This window comes from Misgurnus anguillicaudatus, chromosome 21, assembly GCF_027580225.2.
Source record: "Misgurnus anguillicaudatus chromosome 21, ASM2758022v2, whole genome shotgun sequence".
Classification (NCBI taxonomy): domain Eukaryota; kingdom Metazoa; phylum Chordata; class Actinopteri; order Cypriniformes; family Cobitidae; genus Misgurnus; species Misgurnus anguillicaudatus.
The window spans coordinates 33,058,334-33,084,695 of record NC_073357.2 but is presented as its reverse complement, the minus strand read 5'-3'; the positions used below and the strand labels follow the sequence as shown (position 1 = coordinate 33,084,695).

General features: G+C 37.6%; 1 protein-coding gene across 1 annotated transcript in view; it reads right to left on the bottom strand.

The window, feature by feature from the left end:
• Positions 1-26,362, bottom strand: part of mybpc3 (myosin binding protein C3) — a 48,876-nt gene extending 22,514 nt beyond the window's left edge. The window contains exons 1-22 of the mRNA XM_055203656.2: positions 26,278-26,362; positions 22,200-22,469; positions 21,045-21,170; positions 19,151-19,237; positions 18,917-19,065; positions 18,717-18,834; positions 18,452-18,500; positions 17,441-17,485; positions 12,432-12,491; positions 11,233-11,256; positions 10,825-10,988; positions 9,757-9,889; positions 9,555-9,557; positions 8,652-8,776; positions 8,441-8,546; positions 6,764-6,930; positions 5,503-5,668; positions 5,169-5,275; positions 5,051-5,080; positions 4,805-4,944; positions 1,958-2,023; positions 110-269 (exon numbers count right to left, since the gene is read on the bottom strand). Coding sequence (XP_055059631.2) covers positions 110-269; positions 1,958-2,023; positions 4,805-4,944; positions 5,051-5,080; positions 5,169-5,275; positions 5,503-5,668; positions 6,764-6,930; positions 8,441-8,546; positions 8,652-8,776; positions 9,555-9,557; positions 9,757-9,889; positions 10,825-10,988; positions 11,233-11,256; positions 12,432-12,491; positions 17,441-17,485; positions 18,452-18,500; positions 18,717-18,834; positions 18,917-19,065; positions 19,151-19,237; positions 21,045-21,170; positions 22,200-22,469; positions 26,278-26,302 — 2,320 coding nt within the window. The 5' untranslated portion in view covers positions 26,303-26,362. The remainder of the gene's footprint in view (positions 1-109; positions 270-1,957; positions 2,024-4,804; positions 4,945-5,050; positions 5,081-5,168; positions 5,276-5,502; positions 5,669-6,763; positions 6,931-8,440; positions 8,547-8,651; positions 8,777-9,554; positions 9,558-9,756; positions 9,890-10,824; positions 10,989-11,232; positions 11,257-12,431; positions 12,492-17,440; positions 17,486-18,451; positions 18,501-18,716; positions 18,835-18,916; positions 19,066-19,150; positions 19,238-21,044; positions 21,171-22,199; positions 22,470-26,277) is intronic.

Genomic DNA, 26,362 nt, shown 5'->3' with positions numbered 1-26,362 from the left:
TTCAGTTTGTGACCAAGAAAGATGTAAGTTCATGACAAAAGACTTGATGATATCATAAATAAACAGTTGGCAAGTGTTTCCATTCAAATGAGGTTTTAAGAAAGCTTACCAACAACTTTGACATTTATGTCAGCTGCGTCCTCTCCAGCAGGGTTCCTTACAATGACAGAGTATACGCCCTCATCCTGACGCTCCGCCCCCTCGATGGTAAAGATGCAATGGCCTTTGGTACTCTCCACATGAACACGTCCATCTGTATCTGTTAGCACCTAATAAATCACAATGGATTGGTAAGGAATTCAGCAATGGTTTTACACAACATCCGTATTTAGATCAGTCACTTTCACATACTCACTTAGAGTAAATAAACTCAAAACCAGGCAATGAAGAATTTTAGAAATTTGAATTGGTTAGACACCACAGCGGTCTGAAATCTCTGATATTATACATTACCTATTACCTTGTCTAGTTCGTGTATAAGAGGTGCTAGGTCTTGTGAAATCCTATACCTTTTTCGCTTTAGATTAATAAAGATGCACTTACCTTTTAGACACAGACATATGCTAAAGAGTTGTGTTGTATGTCAAGCGTTTCAAGTATGCCCAGTGTTATAAAGTGATGCTTTTTGTTAGAATATTTGATTTCCTTAATACTGAGAGCAAGACAAACACAGTTAAAGTAAAGAAAGAAGGAGACTCTTTTTCCCATTTTCATTTCAAATCATTTTAAACTGGCCAAAACTAAACCATCATGCAGTCTGTGTCAGTAAAGACATTCACAGCCAAAGCAAGACACAGTGAAAACAATACTGGCTCTTTCCCCACCAGCATTTTTCATGATTTTCACAAAAGTTTAATGCCACCCAGAAAATGCTCTTTTTTTAAATATGTAAACATACAATATATAAAATGAAAGAGCAGACCCTCTGCTTTCAAACCAAAAACAGAATGTTTCACCCTACCTTCATTACTTCTCTTTTTATCACAGGTATCTTCAAAAACACTAAATTTTTTAGAGATCAGATTCAGAGTGATCCTCAAAACTTAAACGGACATACAGCTGTTTGCCCTAGGGCAGTAATTCTTAAAGTGTGGTCCGCTGACCACTAGTGGTCCGCCAAACCCCCCCCAGTCGTCCGCCAAAAGATAACCTAAACTAGACAAGTGTTTCAAATCATCACTTATTTAAGTAGATTTTTAAAGCATTTGCGAAACTGTGATATCAGTTCTTGGTTTTCTGTTTTAATAATGTAAAAATGGATCGGTGGCTAAACCAAAGAGGAGTCAAAAGAAAAGATCAAGCGTCAACTGAAAGCAGCAAAAATCCACAGATCTATTACTTTTGTAATGTACTAGTTTTTGTTTCATGTGTAAAATCTCTGTAATTTCAGTGATTTTGGACATTATGGGGAACATTTTTTTTCAGCATTTTATTGTTGCCATAGACTTTATATACCCACCACCTCAGTTTTAAACTAAGAGCTCTTTGGAATGACATTAAGCAGGACATATTCTGTTATAGTATGTTTAATTGCAGTTTTTTTCCACATGTGCCGTTTGTTGTTCATATTAAGCTGCAACTCATTTCACATTTACTTTTTCAAATGAAATAAAATTCATAAAATAATTTCTGAACAAAGCATTGCATTTGTGTTTAAAAAATTAGTTTTTGACTTGAAACAGTTGCATATTAAACTTAACCTTTTTTGTTGTTTTTTGGGGGCATGTTAGAGTGGGATTCTGTTAGGTGGTCCTCAGAAAAAATTTGTAAGATAAAATGGTCCTTGGGCTAAAAAAGTTTGAGAAACACTGCCCTAGGGCAATACTTCTGGGTTTTACCTGGTGGATAAAAGTGGTATTGCGGATTGACGAGATAACTCGTCAATGGCAGGGAAAGAACTAGAATATGTAATTATGTACAAGCAGGTGGCGTTAGTGTTTGTAAGGCCCAAACTCACTTCACCGTCTTTCAATGTCCATGTGTGCGATGGTTCAGGATGCAAATCCCCTTCCTTAGGTCTAGCCTACATAAGCAGAGCAGAAGCCGTGAAGCCTTGGCAATCAGATCAAAGGTTAACTGTTAGAAACTAAACCGCCATCTCAGCACAAACCTCCCAGTCCTATTGAACCCTCAAAGAGTTTCTGGTTAAGTCTAAAAGAAGTTACAGTACCTACCTGTTAAGGCTTTTACGGTCTCAAGCCCATATGCTGGAGCTCCTGTTACAATGCTGGACAACATGCCAAATCATAAAGAATTACAGTGCACCAAAAACCTTAAAGCAGATTAATGCAGCTTTCACATAGGACACGGTGTGCGCTGCGCTATGAAACCCGTTAATTTCAATGGCTTGTGCAGCGCAAGGATGGTTTGTTGTTGCGTCGACCAAAGCGCGAGCACAGCGGACAAACTTCAAAATAGTGTAACTTTTGCGCTGCGCTATGTGACGATTACCAGCACAGTCAATAGAAATGGGGCATTCAAACAGGGCATCCATCTTGGCTGCGCTGAACTCAGCGGCGAGTTCAGCGCACACCGTGTCCTATGTGAAAGTAGCATAATTCCTAACACTTAAAGGAACAGTATGTAGGATTGTGGTCAAAACTGGTATTGCAATCACAAAACTTGTGGCTAAAACTGGTACTGCAATCACATAACTGGTGGCCAATACACAAAATGACAACATAAACATAAGTTGAGGGCTGCAACTCCACTTTTTAAATGACAATATCCTGGCCAGACCACTGTTGTCAGTGATATAAGTATTTGAAATGAAGATGATTTCTTAATGTCTAGTGACATATCAGGGTCATTTTATGATTAATTGATATAAATTTGTTACATACTGTTCCTTTAATGTGTGCAAAAGCAATGATTTTCTAACTAGACAACATTCTGCATGAGCTGAGCTGAGCTTGGGTATTATGTGGTAACTGACCAGATCTACACAGCTGTTCAGTCATTATATCAATTTATAGACCATTTAAAAAACCTAATTCATCATTGGTTCCCTCAAGAATTTTCATGGGTTTTTTAGAACAAGAGACTTTCAATTTATGAGTAAATGAAGGGTTATTTAAAGCGAAACTCCAGACAAATATCAAAATGACCCCTGATAATTTACTCACCCTCAAGCAATGTTTTCAGGCAAGCACATTTGTTATTTTAGTTAATGTCCTTTTCTTTTCCAAGCTTGTAACGGTTGATAAGGGACCAGGGAATTTTGGACTTTGAAGCCCAAAAAAGTGCATCCATCCTTTACAGAAGTAATCCACACTGATCCATGTCACTGTGCAACCTATCGCAACGTTCACTACACTAAAACTCTCTGGTGAATTGAGTCCAAGATGGCATCATTACCGGAAGTTAGTTATTATAGTTTATAAAGTTTGAAACATGGATATTTTCACACAAAATCATATCAATTACCTGCAGAAGACCTTTATAAACCCCTTGGAGCCATGTGGATTACCTTTGTGAAGGAGGAATGCACTCTGTTCCCTACTTCAAATGTGTTTTAACGGAAAGATGACATATAAATCTTGAGGAACTGCTTGAGGGAGGGTAAATCATGGGGTAATTTTGATATTTGGCTGGAGTATCCCTTTAATACAGTAAGGACTACAATGGTTTTCAAGCACATAAACTCAATCATACTTGTGTCACTTGTGTTTTTAATACACATGATAAATTCTAAATATACATTTGAGTGAATTTGTGAATACCGTTAGACTGGTTAAAACCAGACCATTCTCAGTAGTAACTGAGTTATGGTCTGGCAAAGCTTCATAGACAAATCATTTCCAAAGGGGCGTCACCAACGAACATCTCTCAAACGCCTCTGGGCGCAATTGGATAGACCTAAAACCAATCAGAGCGATGATGGGGATGATGTATGCACCACTACCAGAGGGCTCGCCGCTCTCGCTAAGACCCATTTGTTTAGCCACCAAAGTTGCAAGCTGGTATATCAGATGTTTGCCAAATTAAGTCGGTAAGACAGCGATAACATCTTTTTTTTAGATATGAAGGCTTCGAGTGTTGTTCTTTGCTTGGGTTTTAACGAAAAGGAAAAGTTTAAATCGCTTAAAGGAACAGTATGTACGATTGTGGCTAAAACTGGTACTGCAATCACACAACTGATGGCCAATACACAACATGACAACATAAACATCAGTTGAGGGCTGCAACTCCACTTTTTAAATGACAATATCCTGGCCAGACCGCTGTTCACTGTTGTCAGTGATATAAGTATTTGAAATGAAAATGATTTCTTAATCTCTAGTGACATATCAGGGCCATTTTATGATTAATTGATATAAATTACTTACATACTGTTCCTTTAAAACAGACGCGATAGCTGATCCGAACGAGTGATGTTTCACAGCGGCATCCATCTGTGTAATGTACAAAATCTGCTTTACCGTTGCTGCTGCGCTGTCGTCATCATGTAAAGCCCGCCCCAACGTTTCTGATTGGTGCCGCGATTAGAAATGGGCTTGAATGGCCTCTTTGCCAGACTACTTTCAGAGCAAATCTAAATTTGCTGGAAGTTGTCTGGGTTTTCCCAGGCTAGAATACCATAGTATGATTGTGTGCAATCTGTACTGTAGATTATAAATTTAAAATCTCCGATAATGTCAACCACAGACTTTGTTTTATTTTACAATCGAGATTCACCATAAGAACATAGGACATTTTTGAGGTCACTCATGGCTCAAAAATTCTTTTCCAGATTTTAAGACTACAAAATAAAAAGCTATAGTGCTTGTATAAGACCGATTACAGCCAAATGTAATGAATGTACCTTGTCAGATTTGGTCCAAATGACAGTGGGTGCAGGATCTCCAGTTATCGGTACATCAAGTCGCAGTTTGTTTCCTGCCACAACTATGATTGTGGACTCAGCGGTGCGACCCATGCAGTCCAAATGAATCTTAGGAGGATCTTAAATTCAGATAAATAAGAGAAAAGTGACGAGTCAAAAACAAGGTAACTTAATGCTTTTAAACATTGCTTTATTGAAAGTTAAATAGATGCTGTTTTTCTTTACCTTGGCGAGGAACAAAGTCAATCTTGACCTCTGCAAAGATAAAAACGATAATTTAAAGAACAATTAATAGTCATTTAAAAGTGGTATAAATTTGTCAACCATAAACAAGAGAAGGTACCCAAGAAGTTGAGCTTGGCAGAAAGATTGAAGGCATGTCCTTCAGGAACAAAGGTGTAGTCACCCTCATCATCTGGCTTCACGTCATCGATGGTAAGTTTATGAATCCTACAGAAAATCACAAGTAATCAATGACCAGTCTGTGAAGATCCAGCTCAAGTCATTTTTGTGATTTACTGTTTTCAGCATAAAATCATCCTAAGAACATATTGTGAAAATATAACCTTGATATCTTTATTATATTGACTGAATAAGGTCATGACCAATATTGAAATTAATATGAAATCAATGAGTGAAATCAAACTTTTGCCTGGATTACACACACACACACGCACCTGCCAATGTGTGAGATATGAGTTCTGGCATCAGGCTTCACCTCCACTCCATTTTTATACCAAATGCCTTTAACATTCTCATCAGAAACCTCACACTTAAACATAGCCTGGTCTTTGGCCTTCACCGTCAGGTCAGCAATATTTTGATAGACCTCTAGCTGCTTTTCTAAAGGGTCAAAGAGAACATGATGTCATCGCACATGATCAAAGATTCAACAAAAACACAGACAGAAGATTTACAACGAAATTTGGAAACGCATCACATACATAACACCATCACAAGTGTTGTGCTAGTGTTGTCCGAATCTCAAACCAACTAAAAAATATCATGATAGATATTATGGTTTTACCATGCTTTTTACAGATGAACTATGGTAATATCATTGAATTATATAGAGTAATTCTACTATGCTGTATATGTGGAGAAAAGACCAATCACTATAACATTGTTGCTTTTTTGGGGGATTTCTGGTGTTAAAAAATGAAATGCTTGATGAAATTCATTAATTAAAGATGGCACTGTCATTTATGTGATGTAAGGGTTATTTGAATTCCAGCAATGGAGGCTCTTCATAGCAGTAGTTAAGGACATAATTATAAGAGCTGGGATAAAGAAATTCCACTGATAGAGTTACAATAATACTGAGCACCTCTTATACATCTCATACAAGCTAAAAGATTCAATAAGAATGGAGATTAAGAGGCGAAAATAAGATAGCAACAGATACAGACAATAAAAATAAATTAGAGTGAAAGGAAATGAATCAATTTTCTTAGATGCTAATAAAAGAGACAGAGAGAGTGATGGTGGGTGACACTGACAGAAGAGACACTGACAAAGAGTGAAACAGACAGAGACATCTGCCCTGTTAAAATATATGTGCAAGTCAGTCTAACAATAGATGGCATGTGGCTACTGTGTGAGCAGTAACCTTGTGTTATGTTGGTGGCCATGTTTCTGGACTGACAAGAGGTGAGCGTTGGCTGACCTAGCCATATGTGGGCGGGGTTTAAGAGTGAGGGGGTGGAGTTAGGAACACTCATTTAAACCCACATCATGACATACAGACATTATCCAAAATCTGATTACTGAAACAATTTTTTATGCAAGGATTTTTCTCAATAGAAATTCAGTTTGATAGCAAAGAAATGTCCCCAGTAATGCTACTGTATATGTGTTTAAACTTAAATAAGTTTCAAGATGTGACTAAAAAGCAGCATGTAGCCTAACGCTGAACGATAATGGAGGTCAGATACTTACCCTGAACCATGAGCTCTGCTAAAGATTGGCCTCCGTTGGTTTTGACCCTGTAATGTCCACAGTCCTCTTTGGTCACATCATTGATGATAAGAACATGTTTACATCCATCTTTTTTAAAGCGGTACTTGAAAGACTCGTCCCGAGTGAGTTCCACTCCATCTTTCTCCCTGCAAGGTTCAAAGGTTTGAGTCGGTAATACAGTCAGACAAATTTGTGTCTCATCAAAATGTATCTGAATAAATTGCATTTTACATTCAGTGAACATTCAGTTCCTTATTTTTGAATTATAAGGTAAGGGTTATGCTTTTTTTAGGGGAAGACATCTTTTAAAGGTGCAGTGTGTAAATTTTAGAAGGATCTTTTGACAGCAATGCAATATAATATAGATAACTATATTATCAGTGGTGTATAAGACCTTATATAATGAACTGTATTCACCTTAGAATGAGCCGTTTTATCTACATACACTGCGGGTCCCCCTACATGTAAGTCGCCATTTTGCACCAACATGTTTCTACAGTAGCCCTAAATGGACAAACTGCTCTACAGAGTGCGTTTGTCACTACGTTGTCTCAGATGATGACATGTCTGTCCTGTGACGGCTATTGTAGCTTCTCTATGTGCTTCAAAAGGGAGGGGTGCAATTCGCAACCTCACCACTAGATGACACTAAAATCTACACACTGCACCTTTAACAAAAACATATTTTATATAAACTCATCAATATATATATATATTTTACTTATTTATAAAACTAGAATCCTATGATAGTTGGTTGTGTCATAGACCTCTTTGAAAATGAACCAATTAAGGAGTTGAATCAGTTTAAAAGAATGTTTCTATTCAGTTAAAGTAGTGAATGAAATTGCAGACTATTTTAAGATTAACATTTTCTGAAGGTTTGTGGTAATGGCTGTGATACTACTTTGCTAAAAGTGTTATGTATACAGTACAAAAAATAAAACATAAAAGCATTACTGCAAATCAGTGAGAGCCAGTGCAATAAATCAAATAGCTGGCACAGTACATGAATGACTATTTATATCAAGCTGATAGCTTCTTATCTCTTCTGATACGTCCGCATGCTTTTCCAAGGTGTTACAATTCCAATATCTTTCTGTTCATAAATGTTTACACAGATCTGTTTAGACAAAAGACATTCAAAACCCTTCACTACCAGGAACAGTATCTACTTCAAGCTTCCCTATATCATGTTGGTGCCAGAAACACCTCCACTATTCACGAGAAGTGCCACAAACTGCTGATGACTTTCTCATTCCATTTTAGGACACTTCTGAGGTGTTAAAAGACTGCTATGACCTTTTCCAGGGACTGATCTTATACAGCCCATGCTGATGTAGATCCTAGACTGCAGCTATGGCAGAACCTATACTCTCTTGCTTACACACCACCATCTGTCAGTCAATGTGACTCATCCAACCAAACCCGTAAAAGAGACACATATGCCATCTACTGGACACCACTGCAATGTCAAGACTCTCACAGACATACCAGCAGGTGGACAGCTTGTAAAATCAATGTCGTTTGTAAACTCTTCTCCGGATTCAATAGATGTATTAAACATAGTGGTTTATTACAAATCCTGTATTGGCTTCGCATGTGTTGCGTGTGGCATGTGCATGTACAGTATGTGTGTGTGTATGCTGACATGCTTACCATTTTACCTGAGCCCCTTCTTCAGACACCTCACATTCAAATTCCACTCTTTCTCCTTTCATTACCATCTGATCTTCTAGGTTACGCAAGATCAAGACAGGTGGCTCTGAAGGCAGTGAGAAGAAGAACAGAAAAAAAGGGAAAAATGCGACAAATAAGCATCTTTAACAATTTTAAAGATGCCAAATCCTCATCTTTAGAAGTAAGTTACCTTTAACAAAAAGTTCAGTGACACTTTTTTCATCTCCAATCACACAGGTGTAGGCAGCATCATCAGCGAGTGTACAGTTGTTGATGGTAAGAAAGCGTTTGTTGCCCACGCTCTCAAAAATGTACCTGTGAGGAAATGAGAAATGATTTACTGCCATTTCCAGCTTTGTTCTCTAGATGGGGACAGAGAATCACTGTTGGAGATGCTCTACTACAATCTCTGTTCTGATGCTTTGTAATTGTGTATCAATTATTCGTGGGGCTGTCGTGACCAAGTGGATAGAAAGTCGGACTTGTGACCCAAAGTTTTGGTTCCAGAAGGAAATGACAAAGGTGCCCTTGAGCAAGGCACCTTTCACCCAGTTGCTCTGCAGTGCTACCCACTGCTTCTGGTCTAAATTTAAAAGTTTCTGGTCTTCTGGTATTTAAGTGCCAAGGTTACATTCCAAGTATGAAATGACCTCAAATGACGTATGCAAGTATTTAAAGCATAAACAATTCAAGAAAGTATAGTCCCTTTTACCACTTAATATAAGGATTATATTTATTTTCAAACAAGTATGCAACAAATTATTCACCCTGATAAAAATATAAACCAGTTACAGGATAAGAAAGTTTGATTCTGTGATTAGAAGTTAGAAGTTACAATTCTTGACAACAAAACTAGCTTTAAGTGTATAAATTCAACAGGTTTCATTGAAATATGTTTGCAAAAAGCTATTTGCTGTCCTTGAGAAAACTTTTTACTACATGTTATTTCTCGTCTTTAAAAATCTGTCTGTCACTTATTCTTAAAACTGTGTTCTTGTAAATTCAACAATATGTTTGAGACATAACCCTACAGACAAGCCCAGAGGCTTCTTGTCATGTGCAGGTTACATGCAGACTGCTGAGTGCCACTTACTTGCTGTGGTTGATAGTGAAGAGTGGGAAGGCGAGTCCATCCATCAACAAGTACACAGTGTCATCAAGAGCCAGAGAAACAAACAGTTAATTGTAAAAAAGATTTAAAAAGATCTCTCCTTTCTTTTCAAGAATGAATTACAACACAAGGTTTAAATATTATTTTATTTATATATTTGGGTCAAAATGACTTAAGTATATACCTTCCAGTTGGATGAATCTCTTGTCCATTTTTTAGCCATTTAACTTCTACATCAGGATTGGCCACCTCAATTTGCAGTTTGATCTTGTGTCCTTTTTCAACTTGGTAGGCTGGGTCCAGCTTCTTGAGAAATGCTGTGGTTAGTACAAAGAAAAATAATTTAAAAGAACAAAGTTGAAAATTAAAAAAAAAAATTATTATTACTATTTCCTAAACAATATCAGTGAAGCAGTCTGTTTTAAAATATTACATCATAATAATACATTGAACATTTGAACTTTTTCTCAAGTAAGAGTGGTGTAACCCAAAATGCAAAAAAATTGTAATAAATAAAGCACTCATCATTCCTTTAGTTTTTCATTATGTACAGTTTACATTTACATTCATTTGTTTAACAGGCTCTTTTATCCAAAGTTTCTAACAAAAAAGAGAGCATTAAAAGGGACACTCCACTTTTTTGAAAATATGCTCATTTTCCAGCTCCCCGAGAGTTAAACATTTGATTTTTACCATTTTGGAATCCATTCAGTCGATCTCCGGGTCTGGCGCTACCACTTTTAGCAAAGCTTAGCATAATCCACTGAATCTGATTAGACCATTAGCATCGAACTCAAAAATAACCAAAGAGTTTTGATATTTTTCCTATTTAAAACTTGACTCTTCTGTAGTTACATCGTGTATTAAGACCGTTGGGAAAAGTTGCGATTTTCTAGGCAGATATGGCTAGGAACTATACTCTCATTCTGGCGTAATAATCAAGGACTTTGCTGCCGTACCATGGCTACAGCGGGCGCAATGATATTACCCAGCACCTGAAAGTAGTCTCCTTGGTATAGCAGGGGAAAATTTTCAAGCACAGGTTCAATGGATTAGGCTAAGCTATGCTAAAAGTGGTACCGCCAGACCCGGAGATCGGCTATGGATTCCAAAACGGTAAAAATCAAACTCTATGGGAGCTGAAAATTAGCCTATTTATTTTAAAAAAAAAGTGGTGTGTGCCTTTAAAAGTCTTTTAATTTTGTTCTAGTGTGGATCACTCGTGTAGTGTGTGTAAAAAAATGCTTCAAACCTTCACTTTTCTTCTCTTCTTTCTTCATCTTTTTAAGTCTTTTAAGCATCCCACGCAGATCTGTTATTCCATACTGGAAGGCAATCTTTTCAAATTCGGAGGGTGGAGCCTTCTGCAAGATTTCCCATACATCTACATCAGGCTCTGAGCTCACATGAACATTTCTGCAATCCCAAAACACAAGATGTAGATAAATCATTTAGTAAATCACATCTTAACTTATTTTGTATTCAATACAAGACAAACCCCAAACATTCTGTGTTTTCACAATGCTTAACATGGTTATTTGAAAGTTCATAAACAGAGGCGATGTATGCATGTTATTGTAAAGTACATTATTAGTTTAAATATTTCACAAATGAATAAAAATGATATTCATCACAGCATTATGTTAATATGTTTTCTTACCGATGGCCAGTTTTCAAGAAACTGCTGCACTTATGTGGAGGCAGAAACCACAAGCATCAAACAGGGTAAGACATACCACAACTAATTAATATACAAGCACTTAAACAACACAACAACACTTATTTTAATGTAGACTATATTTTTGTCTTTTTTGTGGGTTTTACACTAAACAAAAGTTTAGAAACATTTTACAATTATTTTAAGCTGGTTTTTCCAGACAGGGCTTATCCAAAATGCAAGTTTGAGCTGCCTTAATTTAAAAACACCTTGTACTGTCATATCTTAACATATATCAGTGCCATTGTTTTGTCTGAAGATGCAACCCAGTATTGTTTTTCTAGTGTTTGTTTGTAAAAACTACTTAAATGGCCTAATATAACTAAACCCTGTCCAAACTGCCCCATATAATAGGGTTGGTTTCCCAGACAGGTATTATCTTAAAACAGGACTAGGCCTTAGTTTAATAAGGAAATATAACTATAGTTTTAACAAACATGCCTTACTACAAACATTACTGTGCATTTTAAAACAAAAAAGGGCACTGATGTATTTTAAGATATGTCAATGCAAGTTGTTTTTTGTTTTTGTTTGAACAGCTATATTTATTTTAGTCAAGGATTAGTCTAATCCCTGTCCGGGAAACCGCCCCATTGTGTTTACTGATAAAACAAATTTGACACGCTTTGGTTAGTCATTGTGGAATGAATGTGCTAGGTTGTAAAATTACATATTGTACTGTAGATGTATTTAAGTTATTATTTTAGGTTATGAAAAATAATAAAAGAGTTTGCTAAAAATAATTCAAACATGACTGTCTATCTAGTTCTGTTAGAAGTGAGTGTGGGGTCCCAAGAAAGACTAAAGTTGCCAATCAGTAGCTACGTGAAGAGTCAAAGCAAAACCTGTCAGGCACACACAGTTGTCAAAGCAACACTCAACATTCCTTCATGCATAAGCAAGCACTTTTACAAGCCCTCGTACTTACTCTCTGAATATGGGAGTTAAGATGAACAGAAAAACAATGATATGCAGATGAGTCAAATATTTTGTATGTCAAACAGACATAAGTAAAAATGCTGTCTGCATTAATTAAAATAAACATTTAAATTGGCTCTATCAAATAGACAGTTTTGGGAAAGGGAAAATTGTAAACATTGATGTATTTGAAATATTACCCTTTAAGATGTCTAAAGACTCACCTCTTTTTCAGTAAACCACTAAAGTCCAGTTCTCCTGAGTCTTCACCTCCATCTGTGCTACTGTAGAAATGAAATTATAAGGCAAAAAATTAGTATATATACATATATACATATGCAGTGGTGTGAAAAGTGTTGCCCCCCTTTGAGATTTTTTATTTTTTTGCATGTTTGTCACACTTTAATGTTTCAGATCATGAAACAAATGTATTAATCATAGATAACACAGGTAAACACAACATGCAGTTTTTAAATAAAGTTTTTTTATTATGAAGGGCCAACAAAATCCAAACACACATGGCCCTGTGTGAATAAGTGTTTGCTTTTCACGCTTGCTTGCCCTAAACCTAATAACTGGTTGGGCCACCCTTAGCAGGAACAACTGCAATCAAACATTTGCGATGACTTGCAATGAGTCTGTTACAACACTGTTGAGGAATTTAGGCACACTAATCTTTGCAGAATTATTATAATTTAGTCACATTGGAGGGTTTTCGAGTATGAACCACCTTTTTAAGGACATGCCAAAAGCATCTCAATAGGATTCAGATCAGGACTTTGACTAGGCCATGCAAAGTCTTAATTCTGTTTTTTTTTCAGCCATTCAAAGGTGGACTTGCTGGTGTGTTTTGGATCATTGTCCTGCTGCAGAACCCAAGTTCGTTTCAGCTTGAGGTCACGAAGAGATGGCCGGACATTGTCTTTCAGAATTTTTTGGTAGACAGCAGAATTAAGGGTTCCATTTATCTGAAGCAGCACAACAAGCCCCAGACCATCACACTACCACCACCATATTTTACTGTTGTTACGATATTACTTATGATATTCTTAAATGCTGTGTTACTTTTGCCCAAGAAGACATTCAGTCATTTAGCAGAGGCTTTTGTCCAAATCGGCTTACAAATGAGGTAACAATAGAAGCAATTAGAGCAACACAAGAACAGCAATACATAAGTGTACTAGAACTAAACTCTTCAAGTTTTTTTTGAAAGAGAATGTAAAGATAAAGATAGAAGATATTAGCAAAGTGAGGTGTTGGCTGAAGAGGTTTTAGGCGATTCTTAAGGACTACTAAAGAGTCAGCAGATCTTGTCGCAACCAGCAGATAATTCCACAGATGAGGAACAGAACGTATGCGATAGTGACTTTTTCCCTTTTTAGGATGGCACCACAAGTCATTGCTCTGTGGCAGAGGGTACATAAGTCTGTAAAATTGACTTAAGGTAAGGGGGTGCTGACCCAGTGGTGGTTTTAAATCCCAGGAGCAGAGCTTAGCATTTGATGCGAGCTGAGCTGGATCATCTGTAGGGGTTTGGTTGTGCAGGCTGGAAGTCCGTCCAGTAACACATTGCAATAGTCCAGTCTAGACAGGACTAGTGCCTGGACTAAGACTTGTGTATCATGCTGAGATAAGAAAGGTCTAATTTTACTAATGTTGTAGAGGATGAATCTACAAGAGCGGGCAGTGCTGGCAACATGCTCCATGACACTAAGCTGGTCATCAATGACCACTCCCGGTTTCTGGCTGTCCTGGAAGGTGTAACGTTCGAATAACCTAGTTGAAGGGAAAGATTGTGATGAATCTTAGGGTCAGACGATAGGCCAAAAGTTCTGTCTTTGCAAGGTTTAGCTAAAGATGATGATCCTTTATCCAAAGTGAGATTTTATTCACTATGCTTAGATGCGGACAGAAATCGTGGGATTGTTGGGCTGGAATGGCAAGTGTTCATCCTTATAGCAGTGGTAAGAAAAGCTGTGTTTCCGAATGACAGATCCCAGGGATGTCATGTATATAGAAAAGAGCAGTGGGCCAAGCACTGAGCCTTGAGGTACCCCGGTACTGAGACGCTGGGGTTCGGAGACGTCACCTCTCCAGTATACTCTAAATGACCTACCTGAGAGGTAAGACTTGAACCATAATAGCGCAGTCCCAGACAACCATAGCCTTGAGGGTCGACAGGAGGATGTGGTGATTGACAGTGTCAAAAGCGGCAGATAGATTCAGTAGGATCAGTACAGATAATTTGGAGGCTGCCCTTACCTGCCTTAGGGCTTCAATGACTGAGAGCAGCGCAGTTTTGGTGTAGTGACTGCTCTTGAAACCAGACTGGTTGCTGTCCATGGGGTTATCTTGTGTGAAGAAGGAGGAGAGCTGGTCAAAAACCACATGCTTGAGAGTCTTGGCAATGAAGGGAAGGAGAGATACGGGTCTGTAGTTTTCTAACATTGCAGGATTAAGTGTTGGTTTCTTCAGCAGCAGGGTTATCAAAGCCTCTTTAAAAGCTGTGGGGAATGTACCAGTAAAAAGAGATGAGTTGATAATGTGTGTGGGAGCAGGGATAACCAATGGAGAAATGGCCTGAAGCAGATGGGTGGTATGGGTGGGTCCACAGAGTATTTTCCCAAAAGTCGGATCATCAAGACTTTATGGGTTTTTTTGCTATGCAGGGCATTTTTGCCCAGTCTCTTTCTTATGGTGGAGTCATGAACACAGACCTTAACTGAGGCCTGAAGTTCTTTAGATGATGTTGTGGGGTCTTTTGTGTCCTCTTGGATGAGTTGTCGCTGCGCTCTTGGGGTAATTTTGCTTGGACGGCCACTCCTGGGAAGGTTCACCACTGTTCCATGTTTTTGCCATTTGTGGATAATGGCTCTCACTGTGGTTTGCTTAAGTCTCAAAGCTTTAGAAACGGCTTTATAACCTTTTCCAGTCTAATAGATCTCAATTACTTTCCTTTTTATTTATTTCTGAATATCTTTGGATCTCAACACAATGTGTAGCATTTGAGGATCTTTTGGTCTACGTCACTTTGTCAGGCAGGTCCTATTTAAGTGATTTCTTAATTGCATACAGATTTGGCTAGAGAAACTGAACTCAAGTATAATAAACCACAGTTATGTTTGATTAATTTTTAAATTTGTTTCATGATCTAAGACATGTGTGACAAACATGCAAAAAAAATCAGGAAGGGGGCTTTTCACACCACTGTATATATGTAAGAGTTTTGAACAGACAACAGCTTGTCAAGTAATACATGGGATCCCTAATGAACAATTATGTAAAAGAAAACAAACAGCTTCAAGGTACCTCAAGGTATTTTGAGCCATATGACACAGGATATATACATATTATATGCACTGTATATGACATATGTATAAGAAATAAATGTATACCAACATACATGTCACACATGTATACAAGCATATACTGTATGAAACCAATGTATACAGACATATGTGAAAGTGGTCCAAACATGCATATATGTGACAAGTGCATTCAAAAAAATGCTGGATTACAACCTATAAGTGGGTCAAATATGGACAAACCCAAAAGTTGGTTGGCTGTTTGGGTTTGTCCATATTACTTTAAGTCATGGTTGCATCAAATATGGACAAATCTAACCACTGAATTATGTTTACCCTTTGTACGTTTATTTTTAACCAATGGTTGCGTTTCCATATTTGACTCAACCATGGGTTAAAATAACCCAGCATTTTTTTCAGTGTGTATACAGGCATGTATGAAACAGATGTATATACACTGCTATGGGACAGAGAAACAAACAACACATGCCAATGTCCTTGCACAGACTTCATTAACCTTCATTGAGTCCACAGACCATACTGGCTGTTCTCAACACATTTTGACAGAGGACATCAAAGATGATGATGATGATAACACTAAGAGCAGAAATGCTTGTGCACAAGAGAGACTCTTAAGAAAGCTATCTGCCAGACCTCCTTATGATCAAACACAACTGTGCGCAACAAAGACCAAGGTGCCTGGTCTGTTATTATTATAGATGGCAAAAGTCTCAACCTAAAGATCTATAGGTCAAAACACAATACTATTCTTCAATATTGATAACAGTATTGGACGATTCTCATAAACAGTATTGTGTTTGAACAGATATACTGTAAAAAAAAAACGCTGCATAAGTTAAAACCACTTGGTTATGCAAGTCAATACAACCTATTATTTTAAGTTTTGCATTGTGATAAGTTGCCACAACTTATAAAAACAAGTTGAAATTGTTTAACTACATTTGTTAAGTTAAAGTAACAAAAATATATGTTGATATAATTTTTACAGTGTATGCATGTGCATGAAGATTAATGATGAACCAAGCCTCATGGATAAAAAATAATTCCTCTTCTGAGATCTATACCATCTTATTTAATGAGTATATTATCGTAAAATGTAAAGCCAAAAATCAAAGACACAGCAATCAAAGTTTGTGCAGCTGGTTCCACTGATTTTAACAAGGCATCAGCCATGGTTAAGAAGTTAAGGCTTATTTCTGTAGTTCATTTTTGAGACTATCTGTGAAAGCTGTATCTCAGCTGGTGCTAACATGCTGCTAACATCGCCAATGTTGTGATTTTGATTCCCAGGGGACAGATAGACTAATAAAAATGCATTACCAATTGCACTGCCATAATTTTTTTTATAAAAACTGTCAACCAAATGCATAAATTGAAAGCACATTATAAACGGTTTAACATTAATCAGTTTTCTGATTAAATTGGTGGCAAGGCATGATGCGTCCCCAGTATACCGAATCCAGAATATTATTTGTGTGATCCTCTAATCTGCTTATTCTTAATCAGTGCCTGCACTTGAAAAGATCAGTGGACGGGGAAATCATATTCACTTTAATGACTATTGCATCTGAAACATCAGTAATGAGTGTTGGGAAATTGCCCTTCTTACAAAAACACAGGAAAGGGGGTGAGATGAGAACAGAAAGGAAATAAGAGTCGGATTTAGAGTTTGTAGAGATCCTTGGAGAGTGAGTCATAAAGCATCAGCAGTGACTAATATCAACTCTCCTTAGATGTTGGCACACAAAGGGAAGCGAATGAAAAGGTTGGAAAGAGAAGGGCAGATGACTGACAGAGAGACATTATGTGCCCCGATGCACTCTTTTGATGAGGGTTTGGTTGAGTAAAGACAGTGACCATGTGAATATATCACCAGCTGTTGCAGCAAACCCCTATACAGTAGCTACCTGCCATGTTCGCCCATCTTCTTCTTACCACCCGCACCGGTGCTCCTGGGTAGTCAGCAGTTCCAAAAAGTGTTATTGCATAGTTAACTTATAACATTAAATCCCACAAAATGCTGCCAAAAGATGCTTAACAGGTGTTTTAGCATTCGTTGTAAACTTGTGGACCCCTATTTTTCCAAACGCCTCACACCCGTACATTCTTCCGTTGAGAGCTTGAATAATAGACACTCCAGCCCAGTTGGTGGCGATAATCCGCCTTTGCCAATTGCAAGAAAACAAACAACGTTCCAAGCGGTGGAGTAATACCGTACCTCAAAGCACATCTAATACAAGTCAATGGAGTTAGACAAAAACTACGATAAAACCTGTTGGAAAGCATCTTTTGCAGCGATCTTTGTGCGAGCACACCAGTGAACACCCCCGACCACGTCTTTGTAAGCGAAAGTTTAATGCACTATGCTAAATGCAAAACGCAATGCTACTGTAATGTTCACATAAAACCAAATCGACCTCATCAAACCCCTAAAAAATCTAACAATGTTCTTCAATATTTACCTTAATATATCACTTAAAGTTGCAGTGTGTAATTGTTAGAAGGATCTCTTGACATAAATGCAAAATATTATACAAAACTATATGGTCAGGGGTGTATAAAGACCTTTCATAATGAACCGTTATGTTTTATTACCTTAGAATTAGATGTTTTTATCTATATACAACGAGGGTCCCCTTACATGGAAGTCGCCATTTTGTGCCGCCATGTTTCTACAGAAGCCTTCATCTGACTTTTTAAACTAAGTTGACGATGGCATGTTTGTCCGGTGGCAGCTAATGTGGCTTCTCTATGCGTTTCAAAAGCGAGGGGTGAGCTGTGGAATCTTTGGTTGCAATCTAAAAAATGTACACACTGCACCTTTAAATGAAAGAGGCACTGCTGACCTACACGAGTAATCATATTTCACAGTTTCTTTCATACCTTATGAAATATACTATAAGTGAAATAACACTTACGTGCGTCTAAATGCACTGCGAATGTCCAAGCCTTCTTGTACACGAGCCTCTGAAATAGAAAGTGTGAGAACAGTGAAAAAGAAAATTCATTGGAAATTAATTTAACAGATTTATCAAGAACATGCTAATAATTGAAATCATGGGATTGGATAAGTGGTGGTAAATTTTCAGTACAGGTATCTTGCCAAATTTGTTTCATCAGGTATACATATATCTTTCTTCTGACTCTTGTGTTTGACCTAAAAAAATTACTTTAGGGTCTTACCATGTACTATTAAGTCAAAATTACAGCTGTCAAACTTGTCTCTAGATGCCACCTCGCACCGGTACGCTCCAGCATAGTTTGCTTTAGCTGCAATAATATGCATCTCAAATGTGTATGCCTGAACAGAAGAAGAAATGTTAATTGTTATTGAGGCAGTACACAACATTAGTATGCTGCATAACTGATGTTTAGATTATGACCTTAGTGTTGCGGTCATAGTGTTCCTTCAACTGCAAGTGCTTTCCCGACTTGCTCGCCAGATCCATCCATTTCCCTTTAAACCATTTCACCGTGGGCTTCTTCAGAAGAGATGCACCACACACCTTCGCCACGAAAGTAATATTCTCACCTACAGGAGGAAAAGGTTGGAAGAACGTTGTGGTCCACGTTGTACCCATTACCAATTTTCTATGGTCAGATAAACATGTACTTGCCTACAGAGACCTCCCCACTCTGAGGCTTTTCTGTGAAGAGACCAGTGAGGTCCTGTCTGGTGTCAGGTTGGTGACTTTCAGGCAGAGCTAGAAAAACATATGGAAAACGTTTAAAGGACAAGTTCGGTATTTTACTTAAAGCCCTGTTTTCAGATTGTTTATGATGAAATAGAACGGTTTTGACTGAAATTTGGAGATATGATGCTGGCCTGAGAATTTCCGTTTTTTTTTTTTTGTTGTATCACCCCACCACCTCTACAATGGGTGTATAGGTGCACTGAAACAATCCTTCCTAAAATGCATTAAACTTTCGTTTACAAAGACGTGAAACTCATCGAGTGGTCAGGGGTGTTCACTGATATGCTCACACAAAAATCGCTTCAAAAAATGCTTTCCAACAGGTGTTTTAGCATTCGTTGTAAACTTGTGGACCTATTTTTCCAAACGCCTCACACTTGTACATTCTTCCGTTGAGAGCTTGAATAATAGACACTCCAGCCCAGTTGGTGGCGATAATCCGCCTTTGCCAATTGCAAGAATACAAACAACGCTACCAGCGCAGAGTAATACCGTACCTCACAGCACATCTAATACAAGTCAATGGAGTTGGAGAAAAACTACGATAAAACCTTGGAAAGCATCTTTTGCAGCGATTTTTGTGTGAGCATATCAGTGAACACCCCTCTGGTGAGTTTCACATATTTGTAAATGAAAGTTTAATGCATTTTAGGAAGGATTGTTCCAGTGTAGAGGTGGGAGGTGATACAATAAACACCCGCAAATTCTCGAGCCAGCATCATAGGTCGAAATTTCAGTCAAAACCGTTCTATTTCATCATAAACAATCAGGGCTTTAAGTGTAAAATATCGAACTTGTCCTTTAATGACTAACACAAAAAATACAAATAATGCACAAATAATGCATTACAGTCATTTAAGAGGACATATCATGACTTTTTCCATGTTTAAGGGCTATAACTTGGTCCCAAGTGCTTCTATCAACCTAGAAAATGTGAAAAGAACAACCCAGTAACTTGGTAAACCATTCTCTGCAAGCATGTGAAAAAATAGGTAATTGAAATGTGGCTCTCGTTGTGAGGTCAGAAGGGGATAATTCCGCCCCTTAATCTGCATTATCCAACCCAGCCCAGTCTCACGAAATTTCGTGATATAGTCACGAAATTTTTTAATTCATTTATTGTGACATTGTCACAAATTTCCGTGTTTTTTCGTAATCGTATCATGAATTTCTGTTTACGTGTAATTGTCACGTATTGGTTAATCAGCTGTTTTGTCCAATTTTCTTACGATTTTTGCTTCGGTTTAGGGTTAGATTTACATAAAATGACATCCTTACCCAAACCCAACTCTAACCCTGACGCCAGGCGACAATGGTTTAAAAATCAGAAAATATAAAAAAAATCAGAAAAAATAGTATAAACCAATACTTAAAGTGACATCCTAACGCAAACACCAAACCCTAAACCGATGCGACAATGGTTTGAAAATAGGAAAAAGCAGTTGAGTAATACGTGACAATTACACATAAACAGAAATTTGTGATACGATCACGAAAAAACGCGGAAATTCATGACATCACGAAAAAAGAATCAAAAAGTTGCATGACTATATCACGAAATTTCGTGATACTGGGTAGTCCAACCACAGCACTGCCATTTAGTGCAGAGATCAGCTCATTTGCATTTAAAAGGACACACCCAAAACGGTGCATTTTTGCTAACACCTACAAAGTGGCAATTTTAACATGATATAATAAATGATCTATGGGGTATTTTCAGCTAAAACTTAGCATTTGTACTCTGGGGACACCAAAGATTTATTTTACATTTTGAAAAAGTGTATAAGTTGAAATAGGAAAAAATATTTCTGTATACCATCATGTGCACCATCAGCTGCACCATTTGATGCATGTTCACTGGTGTCTGGTGCTGAACTTTCAGTTGGTGCTGGTTGTACCTCTTTAGCTTCATCAGCTTTAGTGTCCACAGCTGCAGGCTTCACTGTAAAAGTGTACAATTGTATGATCATTATAATGCCATTCTCTGGACTTAGCTTGACCGCAGGCGATAATTTGACACATAATGAGGGGTCAGAAAGGTTCTCACTGGGATTATTGGAAATATGAAACATGCACACCCCAAATCTTTACTACCATTATTATATCATTATGCAATGTAAACAACATAAAAATGCCTTTGTCAAAGTAAGATGCTATTTCTTTGACTCACAATGCTGTTGATCGCATAAAAACAAAAATTAAAGACATTTCCGATTTATTGTCCTCACACTCTCTATTAACAAACAAGCCTAAGTTTAATTCTCCTGGGTCATATTCGGCATTTGATATTGATCTACAGAATTCTAATGGCTCATAAATAGGACTGAGTTTCGCTTTCATCCTCCACTGCTGCTGGATAAATAGCTCTAAATACCAGCCATATATCCATAGACATATTTAATGCTGAAAGAGCTTAGACAGCTATTAGACTTAAAGCTTTATTTAATAGCAGCGGTCTGGCAGAATCACAAGATTAATAATGGCTATGTTTGCTATGACTCTCAACTTAACACTATACTGTAGACCCTCATTCATCAGCATTCATTAGAATTAAATAATCTAATAGATACAGGCCAAACCTTCATGCGTTCCTCATTAGCTTTTATAGTTCAAATGGCTATAGACAAAGGATTCATTAAGCAATGTACTCTTCAAGTATTTCATTCATGTTGCTTATCTTTTTTCCATGCACAATGACTCAAGCTCCAGGTTAGGAAACTGAAGGACAAATGTGACGTGAAGAGCAGCTATAAAAAGTCTGGTGAGCGGTGGGTTTTTCAGATTCCTCAACAGGCTGTAAAAGTGATAACATGCAAAGAAAAGTAAAGTTAAGTTACAGAAAAGTAAACCCAAAAGGTGAATTAGTTACAGTGCTCTCCAACCCATGTCCTGGGGTGTACTGATGAACCGACGGTCGGGTGAAAGTGAGGAAGAAGTGCCATAATTATGCACCGTACCAAAAATCACCCACCTTCTGACTCCTTTATCTTTAACTCAAATTTGACCTTTGACCCCCCAGCAATAACAGCATAGCCCACTGCATCCTCCATGTCTGCATTGTTTATGGTGAATGAATGCTTATTGCCCTCTGCTGAGATGGTGTATTTGTCGCTGGGTGAGACGTCCTTGGAGTCTCGCTGCCATCTCACCTTTGCATCAAGCTTTTCAGTTTCTGCTTCGAATTTGACTGTTGCCCCAATCTCAGCAGTCTGACTTTTTGGTTTCTTAGTGAAAGCAGAGACTGAGGGATTGATAGAGGCAGGTTGGTCAACAGGAAGTGATGCGTTTTCAAAATCTTTAGCACATTAAAAAACTCATATGAACATTGTACCTGCTCATCTACACTTTCTCCAGCATCACACTTATCATTCATCACTTTCCTGTGATTCAGCTGGTATTTGCAAGACCAAGGCCCTGGTTTTGATTCATAGACGAGCTTAAAAGCACTGTAAGTGGCTTTGGATAAATGTGTGCCAAATGTATAAATATTCTTGAGGAATTTATGGCCTTGTTGTTGCTAATTAGTGTATCTACATTGAAAGCCACTGTCTGTAACTAAATAGTGGCGAACTCTGAATTAGTCAATCATTATATATCTAATATTTATAAAACGGTTAGGTCCAATCCTTGATTCTGATTGGTCAATAGCTGTGCTTTATTCACAATAAATCACTGCTAAGACCGTTTTACCCAAATTTTGTAACTTTAATATTTTGTGGTAAACGTTTTATAAAAGCAATAAGGTACTCGAGGCAAGTTCTGTATAAAGAATACATAAACTTGTCTTTTAAACTCATTGGTCTTCCTTAAACAACTACAATATGACTTGCATGCACAATAAATCGTACTAAAACTAAAGCTTTTTAATAAAACAAGCATATCAAGAAACTAATAAAACAAGAAACTTTGCGTATCAGGCTCGTTCAAATCCTCTGTGATTCACACGCAGTGGCAGCAACTCATCCGTCAGAATCATCTGCAATCCTCGCATCGGCAATCATAGACAAACTTCGTTCGGTTCTTTTTTAGTTCGACGTGCTATTTCAGCTGTGCGTCCTGCGTCATCAACCCGGAACCTATTCCCAAAACTAAAGTTCGATTCAGTTCGATTTGTGAACCGACTCGACCGGTTACTTCCTGAGAAAGAACGATTCGTTCAAGAACCTTACATCACTACGTGGGATTTTGTTTTCAAGTTTCTATGTCAATAAATGTTCAATGTTCACTTCCCAGACATCGTCTGCGCTTGGGTTCTCTTGTCCTCCGTCTCAACCCTCACAATATGTTATTAAAATACATATTTATATTTAATTTTTGTGTAATATTGAACTGTACCTGGCACTTGGTGTTTTAAGTTGGTTTGCATGACGATAGTGTACTTTATGTCAAGGCTTCAAACTTTAAACTCGCTGTGGTTTGGGGTTAGGGTTGGGGTATAATATTTGCAGACGGAAAGTCGTGTTATAATCACAAAAAATGTTTTAAATTTTAATAAAAAATGTATTTGTGTCCATGGCATGAAATTTAGCTTTTTTTGTGCCTTGAGCATGAATGTCTTTGTCGTGTCACTCGCACAAATTTCTGTAAATAGTTTTTCGTGTCCGTTGCACGACTTTCTTTTTTGTTTCATTTTATGTATTGTTTTCTCATTGTTTTTTCTTACCATTGTCGCTTGAGGTTGGGGTTAAAATCACTTTCTGTTACATTTTTAGACATCCTAACCCAAACCCCAAATCCATCCCCAACTCCAATCTAGAATAGTTTTAAAAGCTGAAGAAAAACATGTACATAAAAGTACATCCTAGCCCAAACCCCAAATCTAGCCCCAACTGACAATGATTTAAAAATGGGGGGGGGGGGGGTGATAAATAAATACATAAAATGACACAAAAAAGAAAGTTGTGAAAATTTATTTATAGAAATATTTGACACAACGAATGCATTCGTGCTCAAGGCACGAAAAAAGCAGATTTTCGTGCCATGAACACAAATAAATTAATCAAATTTCGTGACTATAACACAAATTTCCGTGAGATCATGTTTAATATTTGGTATAATATAATTTCTGTAAGACTGAACAGTACTGAAATTGTACTACCAACCGACTCGAAACAGCAAGTATTTAGACTTTAGTGTGGGCCCATATCATTGTCACCACCTTTCACCCCACTAGTGGTGAAGGCTCTGTGACTGTGTAGTGCCCTTGATTTATTTTCAGCATGATCTAGCTTAGGAAAAGTTTAAAATGCTAAAATGCATTATCTGAGTTTGCCTTTAAAGTTGCCTATGAAGTTTTTAGCTTTTAGCTTATGACCTTAGTTAAAAAAAAAATTGGTGTAACATATCTCTATTCACAGTATACACACCTATGTACTTACACCTATGTGCTATGATGACTAGCTTAAGCAATATGCTAGTTTTCCTTTCTGACGCAGGAGTTGATTGAACTTGATCTTCCGGCTATTCTTGCTCTGTTTCATGCCTCGCATTATTACCTGCTTGTTCGTTCTTTCACTTTGAATCGCACGACTTCGAAGAACATCAATGCGGAAAGTTCAACCACTATGCAAGCCAACCTACTGGGTTTAAATATAGCAGGCACTTGTTCCCCATTGATAAAGGCAGTCCACAGGGACACAGCTGCAGGTAGCTGCTAAAGGGATTAGGCGGCATCTATTTCTGTTGTCTATCAAGTGCTAGTTCCTCTCCTGCGCCATTTGAAGTCTCCTGATATTCCCGTAGCCTTTGTTCCACTGCTGCTGGCTAGATACAACCAGTGACAATGCACTAATGATCTCTATATGTTAAATATGTTTTGAATGTAATGCTAGAGGGAGGATGTGTCGAACTAAGTTAAATGAGGACACTGTTTACTTCATATCTGTGAGAATAATTTGCTCAGATACTGGGTTGACTTTGTAATATACAATAGATGCATAAGAAGGATGAGGATGTATATGAAAGAAGAAAAATGATCAGGATCATTTTTGACACAGACAGTGTTCATCTGTAAAGTGGATCCAGGGGAGAGAACTTATCTGATGAAGGTGACCTGGTTCATAAAGCTTTACTGCTAATGGTTGCATCATCAATGTTTCAATCCTGCTGGTATAGCGAGAAGGCTTTCCAAAAGATAATGTGCTATCTGTTTGATGGATTTATTTATCGGGAAATGACTGTGTAATCATGCTAAGGGCAGAACAGTTTGGAGATTCTCTGTTATGGGCCAAGAGCACTTGAAAGACAGGGAGAAGATTAAGGAATAGACTTAAAGGTAAACGTTTTTGACATTATGAGGTCCATTGGTTGATCCTGAAAGGTGGCGCTACTGCGTTGTCAGACTACTGTGAGTCTTAGCTAATATTATCACAGTGGGCTGTCAAACAGGTGGTGTCACATTATGGCAATCCTTTAATTCCTGCTAAGGCTAGGTTATTTGGTGCCCTTTTGAAATAACTCGAAGCATTTTAGTCTGCTGTGATTACTGTTTCACATTTTCTTAGACTATCAAAGGTGGCACTTTAAGTGGCTCTAGGTTTTTTGGTACCCTCGAGTCGCGAAAATCAACCATGGTTGCATTGGTAAGTTAAACCATGGTTTTGCTAATGGTCGGTAATCAATAACCTTACATTATCTTGCTATATAGGCTTATAATTCCAAAGCGTATTATAGTTTAAATCAATAGTAATAATACAATACAATACAACATAATATACTACAACATAATAAACACAAATTTGGACAATATCTTATGGAGACAGTTATGATGAAGCTAAGCATAATATTGCTTATCTTCCTGTTTGCATACACTTTCAATTACAAATTGTTTCAAATTACAACTGATTACACCAAAGCCCTGCTCATTCTTCAAAAAAACTCTCATGTCTTCATGACTATGTGTTAAAGTTCAAAACAAATTCCACCATATTCCCTCAAACAGCAACACAAAACAACCACAGCTAAATTTAACCATTTGCAAAATAACAAAACGCTGTTATTTAACTTTTTTGTTTAAAATAAAGTTCATAATGAAATAAACACTCGCATACCAGTTTTTTTAGTTGGCTCTGGCATCCTGGATGTGTGTTCCTAAAGGGTTCCAACAAACAGGCATTGTGAATACCAACCTCACTT